This window comes from Lutjanus erythropterus, chromosome 3 (assembly GCF_056507025.1).
Source record: "Lutjanus erythropterus isolate fLutEry1 chromosome 3, fLutEry1.hap2, whole genome shotgun sequence".
NCBI lineage: Eukaryota > Metazoa > Chordata > Actinopteri > Lutjaniformes > Lutjanidae > Lutjanus > Lutjanus erythropterus.
The window spans coordinates 29,104,520-29,124,398 of record NC_139319.1 but is presented as its reverse complement, the minus strand read 5'-3'; the positions used below and the strand labels follow the sequence as shown (position 1 = coordinate 29,124,398).

The following is a 19,879-nucleotide window of genomic DNA, read 5'->3' as shown; positions in this document are numbered from 1 at the left end:
GTGGTCTCAATCTTATTTTCTAACTCTTAGCCAGAAAGCAATTAAGTTCACTGTATTTCCCAAAATGTCTGACCATTTCTTAAAGTTCTAGGCTTCTTTTTCAATCATGGCCTACCAGTTCAGCCTATCTCAGCCGCGGCGCTCTTAAACGTGCGTGCATCCACACAGCAGAATGGAAATGGAATTGGCGGAGGTAATATTTCTGCATTCCACCTGTACAACCGAGCGCACATGCCAACACACACTTGACGATGATGAGGATTCATTCATGCCAGAGGAAATATATGAGTTTCCTGACATATTCCCGGAGGTCGTCCGGGTGAGACAGCTCCGCGATGCCGGCATGCTGTTTTATTCCTCGCTTTCTTTTTATTTTAACAAATGGACGGCATCTCTCAGGCGTGAAGCACCTTAAGCGCTGTAATCCCAAACACTAGCCGCTGCCGTAGTGTATTCCTCCTAGCGATACTTCCTTTCTGCTCCCCCAGTTCTCTTTCTTCCCTGGCCACGTTATTTCCATCTCTGTCTTCCTCGACACAGCCGAGCAGTCTATTCCCGGTGAAATGATTGAGATATCTAGGAGGGTTTGGGGGGGGGTTTGGGAGTGGGCGGTTGTTTGTGTGCATGTGTGTGTTTTTTGCATGATGAGATGGATTGTTTGCAGGTGCGCTCAGGAGAAGAGAATTTAGAGGTCAGGGAGGAGATTTGCGAGAGCAGGATGCAGGGAGACATGAGATGGATCAGATAGTGGATTCTAGGAGACAAGGTGGGAGCGAGGTGAGAGGAGCTCTGCTTTGATAGGAGGGAGACAAAAGGCTACTATTTCCACTCTGAAAAACTAAGAAAAATAATCCCTTCGAACGGGAAGCCTATTTTATCAAACTGCTTCTACCCACCCTTTAAAAGTGCCAGACCTATTGAGCTCTCTGCTCCCAAACCTGGGCTGTGAAATCTCATTACCCCGAACAATGTTTTTAATTGCAGCACTTGACGTTTTTGAAGCTGCTTCACAAGAAACTGCAAAAGTGCGAGACAAATGGGTTCACACAACAGCAGCTTCTCTCAGTCTCACTCTCTGTCTATAGAATAACTTTTAAAACTCATCCTACGTCTGATCTTAGTTTCTTTTACTGACGGTGTCTTCAGATCTTGTGTAGCCCTGAGGGCGTGAGAGTTGAGCTGGGTGTTAAAAAAAAAAAAAAAAAGTTTTTTGGAATAAGACAAAAATGGCTTCAAATGGAGGATTTTTTCTTGCTTTATTCCTTTGAGTTTTGTTGAGAAAATAATTGAATGTTGTAAAAGTGCAGCAAAGGATTTGAAGGGTTTATTCACATCTAATGAAACGAGCTTTAATTCTTAATGGAAATAAATTAAAAAAAAAAGGGCACCCAGCTCTGGAGCGGCGTGATTTCTGAGTTAATAAAGGCAGTTGCTTGATAGAAGGAGGTGTAGGTTTGATAAGAAAAGTTTTAGTAAGTGTGTGGGAGCAGGTGGGAGGTATTCAGGGGGATGATTTTGTACGTTTTTTTTTTAATTAATATCTAGTTTTTGTTTGAGCATAAGAGAAAAAAGACAAGAACAAGCGAAGCTGCGAGGCTTTTTCTCAAGCAGTTGGTGTGGGGGAAAAAAAAATCAGCAAGTGTGTGAATCAGGGAATGCTGATTATTTATGTCATTCTGAAAACTTCCTCACAGAGTCGCAATTGTTTGACGCGCCAGCAGGCATCAGCGGGAGCTGTCTCCGAGCTCCAGAAAAGAGGCTGTGTCGAGGAATGAGGCATGCCGCTGTGTCTCTGTGGCACTTTTCTTTGTCTCTGTTTGAATCCCTGTTTCTAATTAGCACAACAGTGTGTCTTAATTAACCTTAGCCAGTCAGACGATATTCCAGCGCTAACAGCTTTCTAATCAAGAACACTGCGGCTGCTGCCATTCTGCGCGGGAGCCACCGGTGCTCAGCCACATTTTTAAGGTGGAGGTGAGCTGTCAGGGGTGATAGATGTCGAGTTACAGCTGAAGTAGATTGATGGGAAGGTGGAGCCTGTTTTTAGTCTCGATGTTGCATTTCTAGAATAAAATTTGCCACCACCCTGCTGTGGAGAGCAGTGTGCCAAAAAAAAAAAAAAAAAACACTTGGAAGCCCGATGCCATCAAGCTCTTGATCTGTCATCCTGACAAAAACAATCTGTTACCAGCATGTCAACCACACTAACAAACACAATAACAACTACAGGCCTCGAGTTGGACCAAAGGAGGTGCTATTATTTTCTTTTGTTTATTTAAAATTACCATTGTTGTTATGCAAATTGTGTTTAACTCTTGCAGACTCCTTGTTTTCAAAAGATATGCCATGAGGAGGCTAAGGATCCTTTATTCCACTGTAAATGTCAGTGAATCATTCAGTGATGAGTCATCTCCCCGCCAAATGATACGTGACAAAGCTTCGCACGTATCTGTTCAAAGCGTCAGTACACTCGGACTAAATTCAACGAAAGCAAATCCTGTTCAAATTCCTTCCTGATTGGAGACATTATTCTGCACATGTGCATTCCTTTTGAAAACAGGGCATTTTCTTATCTTACCGTTTCATTTTGAAAAGTCTTGTTCCTTTTTTTGTATCTTGTACATGTTTACATTGTATCTCGCATTGCCCAAAAGAGAAACAATATTAAATGTATTATCTTTGTTGTTTTAGACTGGCTCCTTTTTCATTTTTGCCTCACACTTCCAGTCACATGCACTGCTGCAGATAAAGAGCAGCTAACCCCCTTCCGGCTCGCAATATAGCTAGATAACATGTGACAGTAATGTTACAGATTGAGACATTTATCTCTATTCGCTCTTATTGTGAAAGCCAGATTAAGTGAGTTTAGATGTGAAGGAGCCGAACAATGCAGCTGGTTATATATAGCGAGGTATGACTTATGAGAGAAAAGTGTGAGGAGGTTGAGAGCAATGAATGAAGACGAATGAGCTCTCGGAGCCCCAGTTTCCCACTAAAGAGGAGAGACGAGAATTTTTTGCTCTCCTGTATCCAAACGTGTGTGGAAAGATTTATCACTTGTGTCTAAAGTTACATGAAATATATGCTTACACCTCTGTCCCAAAGAAGCACCACAAATCTTCAGCTCATAAAGGAAAATACAGGTTTTTTCAGGAGGATTCAGGAGGTCAGGCTATCATTCATGCTTTACAGACTGAGATGTAGTTGGCTGATGTAACAGGCTGCATTTTATAAACGTTGAGTGTTTAAAACATTGCTAACATGCTAACAGTGGCATATTATCATTAAATAAAGATATTCTGAGAATTCTTAGCTGCCTGTAAAACATCCAGAAGACACAGAACAGCATCAGCATTAATTTGGAGTTTGTGTTTCTGTCCTGACATGTTCAAGTGCAACATTTACTCTCCTTTGTCTCCACAAAAAATATCTTGCTTTTTAGTACAATGTTCGTCTATGTTAACTGTTGTTTGCTGCAAAACAGGTAGTGTAGTGGATTTATTAGTTCTTTAACATGCAAACATTAACATATTGACACTTAATAAAGATGTTCTGGCAAATGTTAGCTGACACTTGGCTGCCAGTTAAGACATCCTGCAAATACAGAACAAGTCCAGTGTTAACTCTCCTTTTAGCTACGCAGTAAGTTAGCTTAGTTTTAGTCTCTACAAAATATGTTTTTTAGCTGCTGAATGTTCTTCTATGCTCACTGTGATTTGGTGCTAAGCAGGTAGCATACAGTGGATTATCAGACCATTTTCACAGCAGTCATTTTGACATGAAATAGTGGGGTAAAGACAGATCTTACGATGTTATGTTTAGTCACATTTGTCGACTTCCTTCTTCTCTCTTAAGTTATAGCAACTAACAACTAGATGTCAATGGCTAGCAGGAAACCGTTACCTTGAATAAATTATGGTTTTCTCTGTGTTTAAACAGTTTTGGACGCATTTAAAATGATGCAAGTACACAACTTAACAAAATATATAAGCATTTTCATGTGGAAATGTTACATATTATAGGTTTATGCTACTGTGCATGTTGGCTCACTGGAAATGCTCTGCTATACTAGTGGTTCTCAAACTGTGGTCCAGGTACCAATAGGGGTCTTATAGATTTGGTTGTTTTGACTGGTTGTAATTTATAGTTATTCTAATTTGATCATAGATTGATTTTGAAACTTAATTATCTTACAACCTATATATAAAAAATGCTCAGATGGGATTCCTTAAGACAAAATCTTCTCACACTTGGAGTACATGGTCTAATGTGCATCTGTTCGGGGGCACTGACATGAAAAAGTTTGTACACTAAATAAAACAGGACCTTATTATTATAATTGATAATAACTGTTTATACCCTATTTTCCCATCAACATGGCTGCTGTGAAAAAGATACACTCAGTAAAACTGAAGGGAAATGCAGAACCCAAGTGATAATTTTCTGTGGGTTTGACATTAAGAGTGACACCTCTCATTTTATACAGTCATTTCACCCAATTTTATATGAAAAAAAAAATTATTGGTAAGTGCAGTTTAAATCAGTTGGATTTTGTAAATAGTGAACCTTTTAAATCAGGTGATCAGTTCTTGTCTCACAGGTAATTACATTTTTGTACCCAGAATAATCATGCTTGAATTAAATCCTCTGTTAACACACAGGTGACCGTAACAATGTTGTCCCACTAGATGGCTCTGTTGAACCAGACTTTGCTTCAAATTCTCCACCAGACAGCATCAATGCTGATAGGACAGACAGATATTCATATGAATAGACTCGCACATTACATACTCAATATGTACGTTGACATTGAGTGCTGAAATGAAATTCTATTATGATCCGTCCTTTTTTATATGTACTATATCTAATAATATTGGGTGTGAACATTCAAGGATGATGGTCTCTGGCAGCAGGGTTATGAATACTCAACCAAACAATGACAAGTATTAGATACACTTGTCTGAATTATTCTTTTCACGAAATTATTACTCATTGTATTCATATCCCTTAGTCAATTCTTTTATATGGAGATGTCATGAGTCGGCTATTGCAGACACAGATAGACAGATAGCTATCAGAGCGCTCTGAGGAGACATCTGGATGAGGTGCTTCATGAATTTATAGTGCAGTCATTTTGGTAGGGGCACATACACAAGTATTTCCACTGATCTTCTAATCCTCTACCTGTCACGGCGAGCCCCCCACCCCCAGCAGCTGTGGTTGAGACGGAGGCCATCCGACGTGATGTAACAGAGGGTCTGGGCCTCCACATGACTTGTGTTTCACCCCCACCTCAAAACACATGGCTGGCTTCATCTGTGTTGTGAGCCGGCTCACATTTCATTTGTTTAGGTCTCGGTGTCAAAGGTCAAGTGCATGTAAACATCATTAACACTCCATTAGAATGCCCACTATTATACCAACAAAGAAGAAAGACCACAAAGCATGATGTGAAGTGGGAGACAATGTTTGGCAACAGTTTGAAGCAAACAGTTGACTCGAGTAAACAGACAAACAGTCAAGTTAGTTTTATTTAGATTGGGTCACATCACAACAGGAAGCAGTTTTCATAAAGAGCAGGTCTTAAATATACTCTTTATAATCCGACTCTTATAACTGAAGAGCAGCACAGCCATCTTTGTGAATACTTCTTTGTTGAGTTTTTCATTACAGTAGGGTTGCAATAACTATTTTCATAGTTGATTATTTTCTCAATTTCTCCATTTATTAATAGTTGTTTACCTATAAAATGTCAGAAAATGGTGAAAAATGTTGATCAGTGTCCTCAAATGTCTTGTTTTGCCCACAACCCAAAAATATTCAGTTTACTTTCATGGAGGAGTAAAGAAACCAGAAAATATTCACACTTAAGAAGCTGAAATCAGAGATTTATTTTTCTTAAAAAATATTCAAACCGATTAATCGATTACCAAAATAGTTGGTGATTAATTTAATAATAGATTAATCATTGATTGCAGCTCTGCACTACAGTGTCAAAAAACTTTCTTATCTGACCTGTCTTTCTGATTCTAATTCTTGTATTATTCACAGAGACCCAACATTTTCCACCATGAACAAGCACTCTGGTGACAGTGATGAGGAAAAAAACTCCCTTTTAACAGGCAAACATAAAACAGAATAACAGAAAAACTGAAACCTCAAGCAGATCCAGACTCTATGGTGGGCGGTCATCACACTCGATCCCTGTAGATAAAATCATGAGGAAACCACTTTAGACTGTACTGTACGGCCATGTGACGCAGCTGAAAGCTTCAGAAAAAGTAAGTGGACCTTGAGTGATGAGTTTTGTCAACATATCAACTCTATTTTTGTTATTAATTGTGGAAAATATTACAACCACCAACTTAACCATTCAAAATATTGTAGAAATACACTGGATTTACAAACAGACTTTGACTTTTATTTTGAAAAGTAGAAATTTGTCTTGTGTTCAGCTGATTAAAACTACAAGAAAACATCTGGTGTCTATAGAAGCACAAGACTTAATTGTGTTAATGTCTTAATTTGTATGTATAATGTAATAATGAAAGGTAGACATACTCCAAATGTATTAGTGTACTATATCTTATGTGTGATGTGCTGAATGGAGTAAGAAATGCTACTGTAACTAAATACTTGACACCGAAATGTCTATTTTCAATATATTGCATAATGAAAAGTCAAATAAATAATAAGTGGGCCCAGAGTGACTCTTGTGACACCTCTGCTGCACAGAGCATTTATAAATCTGCAGCTTTAGCTTGCTAATGAGTATATTTGCATGTGCATTTGGATCCTAGTCTTTATCCTCTTATTTTTGATTAGATTCAAGATATGGCTTTTACACAGAACATGAAAAACCCGTTTTTTCATATCACTTTATACATGATCATAGCAGTATCTAGCTTTCTGATCGTCTGCCTGCAGATGTGTCTTAACGTTTCACCATCTCAGCCATTATGAGGCTGTGTTTTTGAATGTGTTTCCATACAGACAGGATGATAGTATCCTGGTAACGATCAGGTTTATTCTGGTTGTGTTTTGCATATGTAAAGCTCATACTGAGGTTTCAACAGTATACTGTGGCATATAAAAACCTTATCCAGGTTTATATCTCCAGATGTTGCAATCTAGGACAATACTGCATTTTTGGCACCACAGAAAACACAGCAACCTGCATAAACATGTTTTTTTTTCTTGCAGTGGCCAAACACTTTAAATCAGTGGCCATTTAAAGATGACAAGATTAGGTGTTGTTCCAGCAGGACCTTTTTAGGTACAAAATGTGAACATAATGATCACATAAAACAAATGGAGTGTTATGAGTTTAAAGCTGCACTAATCAATATCTTAATGTTATCAAATGACTATGTGTAACTGTCATAGTGACAAATCCACAGATTGCTGTCAGCCAAATCTGCACTTCCCCTCGTTTTAGCTTATTTGGTTGTTGGTTTTCCAGCCTTCAACTTTACTGTTTTAGTTCAGTCTCTTCACTCTCTTCATCGTGGCGTCTAGCAGCAGCAGGCAGCTGTTTTCGGCAAACAAACAGAAAACCGTGTGCTGTCTGCCCAACCAGAGCTAATGTAGTGAACGGGTTGGTGGAGACCAAAACAAAGCTCACAGGTTCTGTATGAGATTTTGAAACATGAAAACACATGAAACAGCTATGGAATGATACGTTAAGGTATTTAAAGATACAGTGGAGTAATGGCATCCTGAGCAGAGAGTGAAGTCACACGTCCTCTGTTCTCTGTTCTCTGTTCTTTGTTTTGGTAACTGGTCTAGACAGTCCATATTAGTACATGTGAGCTACAAGCTTCCAAAGAGCTCTAACTTGGCTAGGAGCTTTTCTTCTCAGTGCATAAGTACCTTGGTGGGTACATAATGTTACATGTCGGCTTTCATTAGTGACAGGCTAGAATATGCACAACAACTCACTATTACTGATATAGTGAATTTGTTCTGTGAATTTTGCAAATGGTAGATTTTACTGAATGTTATATAGCACCTTTAAAGAAGAGTGAATATTAGTTAGTATGTTAATATGTTAGCCAGAGACACAACTTCAGATGAATGCTAACATTGTTCAAGTGTTTGCTGGATGTCTAAGCAGCATCTGTTTAGTAAACTCTTTATATGTCAATGTTAGCATGTTAACACTGCATTAAATGCTATTTTTTAATTTATAAAATCCCTGTGATTATGTTATCAAATATATCTCAGCTTGTTATGAAGTGATAAGCAATTGTTTACTGACATGTTAGCCAAAACTTTGTAAGATCATAATTGTACTTGTTGTTTCATCTTTCAAATTATGGTAACACTTTCAATGAAGGTCATGTCTATAATGCTATATAAGACATTATAATGCATTCATAGGGCTTTATAAAACACAAACATTTATATTCAATATGCTATATGTCAAAGTGACAATAGTGTCTGAAAGAAGAGTTCTGGGTTACAAAGCACATTGTAACTACCACAACTTTAGCCAGTTATAAAGACACAGAGAGAACTGCTCTAATGTGTCATAACAGTTTCTGAAACTGAATAATGTCTCAGAAACATAAATAATACACCACAGCAAGACTTTGTGAGCTTCAAGTAAAGTGGCAGCATTAATAACCTGATGCACTGCTGTCACTTTGCCTAAAACTTGCAAAGGCATATAGCTAAGTAAATAGTATGTTACTATCACTCATAAGTTGTCATGCATGATTATAAATATTAATTTTTATAAAGCCTTGTATGCACTGTAACATATTATGAATGTGCTTATTATGGATAACAGACGTGAATGTCATAGAAAGTGTTAATTTTTGCCTTATATTGTATCTCTGTAAATGTTACATCCTTGAAAAAAAACAAACAATTTTTTGCTCAAACACATCTGGAAAGTTTATTAACCACAATCATCCGACTCACACTGAACAGAGTTCACAAACAAACACTTGTTGTTTCAAATGAAAAAAGAAAGAAAATACAGGTTTGCAAAGTACTTCAGCTGCTGAGTCACAACATTGGACATATATATAATATTTCTAGCCACTGGTTCCAGTCTACATGAACACTAAGAGCGTTCAACACTGATGCTCATCTACCGTTGGTCCTGATGTTCATGCAGAGTGAACAGATTACTCATGCATGACAAAAAGTACTAAGAGCTACAGAAAGAATCTCTAAATGTGCTGCTGTGTGTGAGCGGCTGCACACACAGGAGTCATATTGGTATAGTGGCAATGTAGAAGAAAGCAAACAAGCAAGAAAAGCAGGTTTGGAGGAATCAGTCCAAACATCATTAATGGACAAATAAATAGTACATTGCAGGATCAGTAACATTCAAGGAGCCTGTGGGGTATTCTGGATGCAAAAATTTAAATAAAAATAAAAATGGTATTATATCCTTTCATGAAGGTGTGGACAGAGTCATTTACAGATGTTCAGCCAAATGTTTTTTTTTTTTTTTTAGCTTCCAATAAACTACAGTTTATCAATTAATGTGGTCCAAAAACTGATGGATTTAAATGTTTAAAAAAGCCTGAAGGAAATTACATTTACACAATGTATTAAAGAAAAACAAAACAAAAATGTTTTTTGATTTGGTCGAAGCATCTGCACAAAATAAAACATGCCACGTTTGAGTCTCAGAGAGCAACACCGGCCTAAACATTTACAAGATTACAATCAGTAGCTTTATAAAGTGACATTTATCATTGCCATACAGCGATGGCTTTCAGACTATATAACGATAAGAGATATAAAACCAGAATGGGTAGTAGGGCTCCCTAACATGGTCTTACACACAAGAAGATAAATTACAAAAAAAGAACGCCTGAAATTCAGGGATTGTAATAAAACCAAGAGTTTATATCTTGCACCCCAAAGCAATTAGGTTTTGATTGTGTACTGCAATATCTCTTATTGCGGCAAGGTACAAGCAACCCTCTATAATCTCACGATTAGAAAACAAGAATAAATTTAGATTCTCATGGTTTTGGATGAACAAGAAAACAAATCTCAGAATCATGATTATCAATCAAAGCAAACTTCAGAAAAACAAAACAACAAAACAAAACAGACAAAACTTTTTTTTTTCTTTGTTTTTTTCAAGTCAAGCACACCAATAAAAATCATTTATTTCTCTAAATACATAAGTTAACATTCAAATGTGAATTAACACTTCAAGCAGTAGCGTAATCAAACTGTCATGTGGGAGGAGGGATGTGTGAAACATCACTGTCAGCATTTGTCCAGAAAAGGACAGCTGGCAAATACCATAGCAGCATAGGTTTGAGCCCCATTTGTTGATTATCTACAAAATGAAATACAATGTCATTTTTTTCAAAAACAGCCTCTCAGCCTCGAGTGATGTCTTGTAATAAGCTATATGGCTTACTGCTGAGTTGGTGTATTTACAGCTGAATTATCGGGGGACATCTTATACTGAAATTAGGGGATAGGAAACATACAAATATTCAAAATACAAGCTTTTCTTTTGTTGTAACCCTGCCCCTGAACTGACTTCTGTAAAGGATCTTTGCTGCTGGTGAAAGGCCTGTCACAAGCGTTCTTAAACATTTTAATAACTGAATATTGGAAATGGATTTATGTTACAAAAATAACTTTAAACTCGTGTGCTTTTTCCTCCTCTGAGTGAACATTTTGTGACAGTTTGTGCCACACAACAGCATTATTTGGTAATTTGTTAGGGGGATTTGGAAAATGGCAAGATAACACAGTTATGTGTTCTGTGGGTTAAGGCAGGAGGCTGTGTTGTATCCGTTGTGGCTTTTGATACCATGGCAACAATCGTTTGACTGTGTTGTTATGGGAACTATTTTAGAGGACCTGTCAATTCATCATGAGCACTCACAGTGTATTAGGCATGGTTGTAGTTTGTAAAGTTTGGGAAAATAGTTCACATCTTCTTAAAAAAAGATTGCTGGCCCTGAGGAGAAATTACCATTTCTGTTTTTGTTTTTTTACACTTTCTGTTTCCTGTCATAGAATCAGAGCTGCTGAGTCAGCTGGACACAGGTTTGTAGATAGTTTGAATGTCTTTCATCCTCTCTGTCAATAATGGGGCGTTTCTGAGAGGACGATGCTGATTTCAGTGCAACATACCACATTGCAGAGCAAGCAGCTAGCTAGCACAACAACATAGCTACCACCGACGTTTGCAATAGAACTACCATAGAGGTACATTAGATTATATGAGTACAAGAGGTGTTACAATCCTACTTAATATACTCAGCACCGCCTTGCATCTCTACGCACATCACTCACTGATAATCACCACGACAATTACAGAAATCCATCACTTCATCATCACGCTGATTTCTCTTCTTCGTTGCTCAGTAACACACAGACAGAAGTTGTGACATACTGAGATGATTACCTGCTGCACTGTGCTTTTTGTTGATTGGTCAAGTCAGAAGTGTGCATCAGGTCGACGGCATATTTCAGAGCTTCAGTCCTCCTCTAAGAGATCGAGACATTCAGCCCCAAAGTGACTCATTTGCGTTAGCGCAAATGGGTGACAGTCCCTAAATTTTCCAACATGGCTCCAGAAATGAACAAATTTTGGAATTGGTTCAGTTTCTCTCCTTCAAAGTCTTCCAGGATCCGAGGAAAGAGTGCACACTCTCCGGCTAAGAATAAAGTTCTCAGTGGAAAGCCCCGCTGACACTTCAAGTGCCGCCTCTGCAGTGAGACTGTGACAGCGACTCTAAAGTGAAGGAGACCCTCCAAGCGAAGCAGTACCAGCTTTGGAAAAGGTCACGCAAGAGAACCAACCAACAACAACTGTATGAAAATACTAAATCAAAGGACCAGAGTTCATATTCCCTGAACTTAGACATTTCATTTCCTGACTCTGGGATTTTGCTGTTCCTAGGGAGGTCGTCCGTCCAGCCCCTTACGTGCTCCGGTAGGTCTTGATAATGTCTTTAATTTGCCTTCTGCAGATGGGACAGCAGGCATTGGACATCTTCTTGAGTTTGAGGCCGCAGGTGTAGCACAAACACATGTGTCCACAGGCATAGATGACTGTGTCCACCATGTTCTCATAACAGATAGAGCACTCATCGGACCAAGGCCCACGGCCGGATGGGAACGTAGGTGATTTTGGGAGGCTGACTGGTGAATTTGGGGTGGTTCCTGTGGTGACATTGAAATACAATGTTAAAAGATTTAAACTTGATATAATGTATAATAGCATGACAGTGAGATATAACAGCGAGCTGCAAATGTAATGAAATGGTGGTGATGAGGACAAAAACTATGGTTATTTTTTTACATTATTAAACCTGTCGGACAAGAGAGAAAACAACAATTCAAAATAAGTCCTAAGCTGAGCTTGTTGACAGCTGTTCTCTCTGACAGCAGGAATCTAACTGACCAATCAGAGCTTTGTAGGTGGGATTATTAATTAGCACATCTTCATACATAGTTATGTAGCTACTTAGCGAGGCTATATTCATGAAAATATAGCAACAGAAAATCTGTCAAAAAAGGGGCGGGTGTGGATGAGATTGATGCAGCTATACAGTTTGTTGTATGTCAAAACTACTGAAGGGATAGTTTGGACAGTGTGAAGTAGGACTGTATGAGGTACTTATCAATCATCAGTGTATTAACCACAATAGATGGTGCTTGCAGTAATGAACGCTTAAACCGACATTAATTTTTTTGGGAACGGGTATAATACATTTTGCTGCTACCCTGTCCACAGCAGTACATTGCTAATCTTCCTACACCAGTACTCCTGCTGCTTCTCCAAACTGGGGGTGTGCTAACTGCCATCTACTGTGAATAATACACTGACTATTGATAAGTACGATATGTATGGTAAGTACAACCCCACTTCAAATAATTCTACTCCTTTAAAATTGATATATTTTTCTTGCCGCTAGAAACTTAGCAACTTCTACTGCAGCTAACATGTCGACTTGTTACATATTAACTATGCCACCTTCTACAGGCCTTAACTAGTCAGTATCCAGTGACGTACTGATTCCGCCGACGTACTTTTCAGTGCATTTCAGTACAATTTTAGTATATTTAAGAAACAAAATACCTCCTTCCACCCAACAAAATGAAAAGGACACCCCCTGAGTAAATGAAGTGAATATCAGTTCACTCTGATTATCAGGCTAAAAAAACAACTGTGTGTAGGAAGTTTGGTATCAGGTTCATGTCTTGAACTATCTCAAAAAAAAAAACATTGCATCAGGACCATTTACATAACAACTATGTGACATAACAACACGTGCTGAATATTTTCCTTCATCCAGCTGCAGCTGCAGCAGCGGTGGGACCATAAAGTGCTGGCCGTTGTTCCTAACTACCGCAGGACGACATCTGCTCACTATCCCATAATGGCTTCCACTCAGTCCCCTGTGGGGTGATTGATTCTCTGCTTCTGTAGTGGTAGCTCTCTATCTGGGTGTACCTACCCCCCGCCGAGCTGCAGTAAGCTGCGGAGCATAGGCCCCCGTTCAGCACTGGATCAGAGCTGCCACTGCCCAGGGCGCTGGGGAAGTGCGGCGAGGAGGAGGGCGAGCTGGGGTTCGATGTGGTCCGTGGATCACCGAGATGAGTAGAACCTATTGGGAGCAGAGTAAGGCAGGGGATTAGATGTTTACATTTATGCAGAACTTGAATTGCTTGAAGTTGACTGGTGAATTACTAGAGTCTGATACTGCAGTCTTTAATGATCATAAAAATACTGATGAACTGACATGGTACTAGGATAAAGGACACAGCAAATAGAACATAAAAGTGTGCTAGTTTGTACAAAGTAAACATAAAGTGACATAAATGAACATTACAGAAAATAGGTCTGCTCATAGATGACTGCTCTTTTTTTCTCCTGCAGTTTTGTTTTTTTTTTCTCCTCGTACAGACAATGAACTAAAGCAGGATTCATTTTTTTCCCACTATCCAGGCGTTACATTTATAGTCATGAGAGCACAGAGAGAGTACTCCAATCTGTAAGAGCAGTCATTTTAGAAGTGTGCACAGATTCATCACTGAAGAGAGGAGTTCTTCTTCCCTCCTTTCTTTTTTGGGAAAGTGTATTTCAAAGCAGAGCAGGCATCCTCCATTCTTTCCACATCCTATATTTACATGACGGACAGGGGAAACAAATGGGAATTCCAAGAACAAGTTTAGGGGACACATGCTGGAATGCCAACGATGCCTAGAAAGACAGGTTGGGCTGTTAGAGGCTGCTGTAGTCAGCCAAAGTCATTATCATAACACAAGCTGGACATGCTGGACATTTAAAGCTGCGCTAATCAATATTTATATGTAACAATGGATTGAATGACTATGTGCAATGTGAAAGGGGTCACATGTAGGGTGACATGCCATTGTTCCAATGACCAATTATTCCAAAACCTCAATGGTCAGAAAAATATCCCACTGGACTGAAAACCCATTTGTCCAACCCATGTTATCACCAAAAACAAACATTCATTGCACTGAGGGCCCATTGCCCCAAAAATGCTCTTTCCCCAACATAACTCTTGTCTGTTACAGTAAAATTACTTCTATTCTTGTTTGGTGTAAGGCCAGAAGGACTAATTAACTAAAACCTGCAGATAGAGTGTGTACTTTTGGAGAAAGGGGTTTTTGTATTTGGGATAATGGCCTGTTGGACAAATGGGCTGTCAGTCCATGGGACACTTTTCAGACTGGTGAGGTTTTGGAACGATCGACTGATGGGCAGTTCCTGTCCGTACAATGAACACACAATGAATTATTGCTAGACTCTGCTGCTCTAAGGACTTTTTTAGCCTTGTTTAGCCCATTTATTTTGGTTGTAAACAAAGTATAACCAGTGTACTGTACGCCACCTTCCTAGCACCAAACAGTTAGCGTTAAGCTGGTGAAGAGGAGTGACACATTTGGAAACTAAACAACTAGATATTTCTTTTAGCATTTGATGAAAACCACAACAGAGTTGAAGGTAGAGTCAGTGTTCGACTCTAAACACAACTTCACATGAATGCTAATGCTGCTCCATTTCTGGATGTGTAACAAAGCAACTGTTTGCTAACAATATGTTAGCATACCACACCATAGCAGCTTTATGGGGTGATAATCTGTTAAATGTGCCTCTAGGTGGACAAAAAAACAAAACAAGCAAGCAAAGAAAAAAACTCAACAATTAATGCAGTCTTAAAATTTCCATTTGCCCTCAAGTGCAGTATCAGTGGGGATATGCAAAATGTGGTATTTCATCAAAAATAATAAAATACACAAGTAAGTGTTTCCCACAGGCGATGTCTAATGTCACTAATCTTATAGTATGCTCTGTCATTTAAAATAGCTTTTATAGTTTATCATCGCAGGTAGTGCAGAGACACCAAAATACCCAACAAATTAATATGCAAATTAGCTGTCTTGCAAAGCAAGCATGTAATCATCAAGAAAGAATTCCCATCCAATGCTTTGCTGCTTCTCAACGTAAATGCAGATTACTTTAATTACCTTCCCTGCAGCTCGCTGTCAAAAAATAGCACACCAACAAGTGCATCAGAAATCAGCTGCTGTGTGCACATTAGATATTTACCCATACTATTTCAGGAGCTGCTTTTTTCGAAAAACTGTCACTCCACTGTGGTGAATCTTACTGAGGAACATTTCATGATGTGTCTGTTAAACCAGAGTCATCCGGTGTGGCAGAGTTGCCGTCAACACTGCACTGACCAGTAACATCATCATGACAGCTCCACTCTAACGAATGTCCCAGCAGTCTGCCAGACTGCATTTCTCTGCTGCCATCTGCACCAGCAGTCTGATCAATCCAACTGAAGCCCGGGGCCGGCAGACACAGGCCTATTTCACTTTAGGGCCGAGCCAATAATGGGTCATTGGAATTTAGAGAAACTGTCCCATAACTACCAGGTCAGAAACAGCAACAGTGTTTTTGTTACAGTTGGTGAGTCGTCATGTTACTGCTCACGAATCTATATCAGGAGCTGTTTCGTGTGACATTTTGGAGGGTGGGGGTTTAGTCAAGAATCTCTTTTGTTTGCATACCGGGGGTTGCCCTGGTGCTTCGAAGCCCCTTGCGTGATTTGTACTGCGTGTACAGTGGGTAACATGATATAACAGGTCACCAAGAGCACCATAACTAAATACATTTATAGCAGGTGACACCCCAGGCAGCATCACACTCCTTATCCAGGCAGTATACTGTATATGAGATGCTCTACCCATTGTCTATGTATAGGTAGACAGACCACAAGTGTTTGCACCTACAACAGGTCAGTAACCTGAACGTGAAGTCATGTTGGAGACTGGCGTGTAATTCAATCTGTTGTTTATCCCAATTTTTGGTTGTCAAATCCACAGGAAAGTTCAGGAAAACATGTGGAAGCAACTAAAACTTTACAGAGAAGGACTTGATCAGCAGGAAATATTTTGAGAAACTAAAGTTAGTGAAGATCCGTATGATCCTCTTGGAATGACCAAACAAAATGAACTGCTTCATCTGCTCACCAAGGCCATACACAGCTGAAGAAATTTAATGTTACAAAGGTTTGGAAGAATACAACCAGATGGTGTGTGGATGGGTGAGAAAGGCTCAGCTCATCAATGACTTGTGTTGTGAAAGCCATAGTAGATGATCAAGTCATCAAAAATTTAAATATCAAAGAGTTTTAGGATATTTACCCTGATAGTCCACAAGTACAACTTTTTGGATCACATAAACAAGTAAAATGATCCTCTTAAACCAGTTTATTCAAGAAGTCAACTAATGAGAAACTATTGACAAATAGAACAGTTGCAAGTTTGGTTTCGTTACTTTTGGACAAGCAGACTCACAACTTGTCGTTTCTACTGTAATCTTCCCGACATTCAAAATGCATTACCAAGTATACTGGCTACTTGACAAGAGTAAACTATACTGAATTTTATTTTCTGAATTCTTATTTTCTGTTGTACAACAACTTGAGTCTTATTTTTATTGCTCTAGCCACTGGATGCATCAGTTCAATTAACACTGTACTTATTAAAGTTTAATTTAGTTAGCTACTGGAAAGTGGCAACTTCACTAATGTGAAGTTACTATTCACTAATGGTAAATGTTAACAATGGATCATTTGGGCTGCAATTTCAGACTCATCTTCTCTATTTTTTCTAAATAAATTTGACTAACCTGTAGGGTTGTTTTAAACTTGTCTGAATGTTGCATACTTGTTGCACTTGTTGGACCTGTGGTACCACTGTGTTCTCGACTGTAAACAATTACTTTGGTGAGTACAATGTTATTACAACAGATGGAACTCATTGCTAGAGATACAAAAACAAGATCTGAAGTTGTTAAATTAAATAAATACAGTAGCCTCAATCTTCTATCATCTTACTAGAAATGCAATCCTTTGCAATCCTAACATAAATGATCAGAAAGGCACTGTTGCTTGCAATTAGAAATTCTTACTAACTCACATCAAATACATTACAAATACAAAGAGTTTCAGCTTGCATGAGAATTGTGTTTGGGGCCATATGGTGTGGTAATGACTGACTCTGTCTGTCTCATTTAAACTTTTTTTTATCACTTCTGTGTTCTTTTGTTTTTACTTTGCTTTCCTCCTGATGAATTTTCAAACTTTTAATATGCTCATTTTTGTCCCGTGTTATGGATCAACTGAATAAACAGAAGCTATGTCATAAACAATAAAGAAAATAAAGGTTTCAGTATGCTTGGAACAAACTAGCTTTCCCGACCACATCTAAATGTCCTAAATGGACGTGGGGCAAATCACACTGCCATCATAGAGAAGTGTGTGACAAAAGTAAAAGCTCAAATGAGGATAACGGCACAGACTTTCTTACAGTCATTCCTTGAAAGCATTCATGGTGTTGCAGACATCACAAAAGGTGATGAAGTGAGAAGTGCGGTGGAGAATGAAAAAAGAGCTACACCTACGGCATGCAACCGATGCATGAAGTTGGCACGATTGTCGGATTGTTTTGGAAAGTTACAAAAATTTTGGGACACAGCCCCCAACGTCCACCGATGGAAATGGTGTTGCAAATTATGATCGATGATCTGACAACATTTGGTTCTAAGCAAGCTGAGGCCTTAAAGGTGCACTGACAAGGGAAAGCACAACAGTTCAAGAAAACCCCAGTGATTATAGAATATGTACAACATGTGAACCATATTTGTGGATAAAGGCTCACAATCAAACCATCATGCTGTGAGCGTTCACAAGTAAATCATTGTGCTGCCCCTACAAGGTGCTACTGGACTCGTCATGTTTCACCTTTCATCGGATTACTCTAGCCTGATCACCCTGCAGCTCTGAATCCTCTTTCTCTCCATGTCCCTCTCCTCCCTCCCTCCCTCCTTCCCTCTGTCTGTCTATCCCTCCCAGTTAATCCCTCTGGCAGGCGGGCACCTCCCATCCCGGGCAGCTGAGGCAGGATCTGTGGTGCCCAGCCCTGATCCTGCCTGTTCACCACCAGATTAAACCGACCTGTGTGAACAGCTGTGAGAGGCAGGCTGCCTCTCTGTGGCCACATCTCTGCTGCTATCTGCTCCCATCCACCCATCTAATCACCCATCCATCTTTAGCACACACGAGCACATCTATGGAGGGAGCCTCCTCCTTTAAAGCATGGGAGGTATGCAAAATATGTGACGAGGGAGGTGGGTGGGGCTGGGGCTGAGGGGTGCAGAGGAGGACGTTGGAGGCCGAGGGCTGGGGGCTTAGTGTGTGTTTGTGTGTGTAAGGATAACCCCTGACAGCCTTCAGGCTTGTGTGAATGAAAGATTTTGAACACTTTTTACACTTCAACCTGAGGGGAGGGAGGGGGTTAAATGGAAAATCCCCAGGTCTGTTTGTAGACTGAAAAAGCAACCGAAAGAAAGAAAGAAAGAAAGAAAGAAAGAAAGAAGAGGAGGGAAAGGACCCATGAAAAAAGTTTACATTAACATTTTCTTGGTGAAATGCTATCCTCAAACACAAACCGTTTCAAAATGGGTGGCTGTGAATTTAACTGCACTGAATCTCTTGTTCTGAGGCACGATCAGGACAAATGTGCACTTTGGCTTAGTTTTTTTTTTGTGCGTGTTTAGATCGGATGAGAGGAAAGCAGCACAGAAGATAGCAGTTTAAGGTCATGGCTTACCCTTCTGCAATAAAATGTTAATAGTCTCTTTTTGTTTGTGGTTGAGATATTATCTTAGGAGGAAAAAAGAGCTGTTTTGGAGGGAGGACACAGTCGTACACCCCTGAGTTGTTTATCTCCTTATCAAGTGTAGTGAGTGTGTGTATGAATGCATGTATACATGTTTGCATGCATGCATTCAGTATGCCTACAAAGACAGAGGGTCCAAAATAAAAAAAAAAGATCTGTTTTAGAAGGTTTAGAAAATGGTAATTGGAGCAAATTGTTTTCCACTCCTAAATTTCATCCTTTGCTCAACCTGAAGCAAAACAAAATGCTAACTTCTCACAAACCACTGCACCAACAAATAATAAAACCAGCAATATCATTAACAATACTTAACAACTGAGCTGTGAAAAATGTCTCTTATACAAGGCAAACCATCATTTTACAGGAGTGCCAATCTAGGCATAAGCTCACTGATTTAGCCAATACACAACAGAATAATCATAGCTCATCATTCAATCATTAGACCTCCCTGGAAAAAGAAGACATGAAAGTTAATTTCTCACCCTGGTACCAAGGCCATCATTTCTACTTTAGATGGGTGGAAACACTCACCTCAGTTATTTCAGTTTGATTTACTTAAATGTTAAAGGTTAAAAACATCCCTGAACAGAATCTTCACACTGTCCAGCAGCAGGAATCCAGAGGACAGAAGAGAGGAGTTGATCAATATGTT

At 39.2% G+C, this 19,879-nt stretch overlaps 1 protein-coding gene across 1 annotated transcript in view; it reads right to left on the bottom strand.

The window, feature by feature from the left end:
• Positions 1-10,974: 10,974 nt before the first annotated feature.
• Positions 10,975-19,879, bottom strand: part of neurl1aa (neuralized E3 ubiquitin protein ligase 1Aa) — a 56,222-nt gene continuing 47,317 nt past the window's right edge. The window contains exons 5-6 of the mRNA XM_084715691.1: positions 13,461-13,610; positions 10,975-12,162 (exon numbers count right to left, since the gene is read on the bottom strand). Of these exons, the coding sequence (XP_084571817.1) occupies positions 11,921-12,162; positions 13,461-13,610 (392 nt within the window). The 3' untranslated portion in view covers positions 10,975-11,920. The remainder of the gene's footprint in view (positions 12,163-13,460; positions 13,611-19,879) is intronic.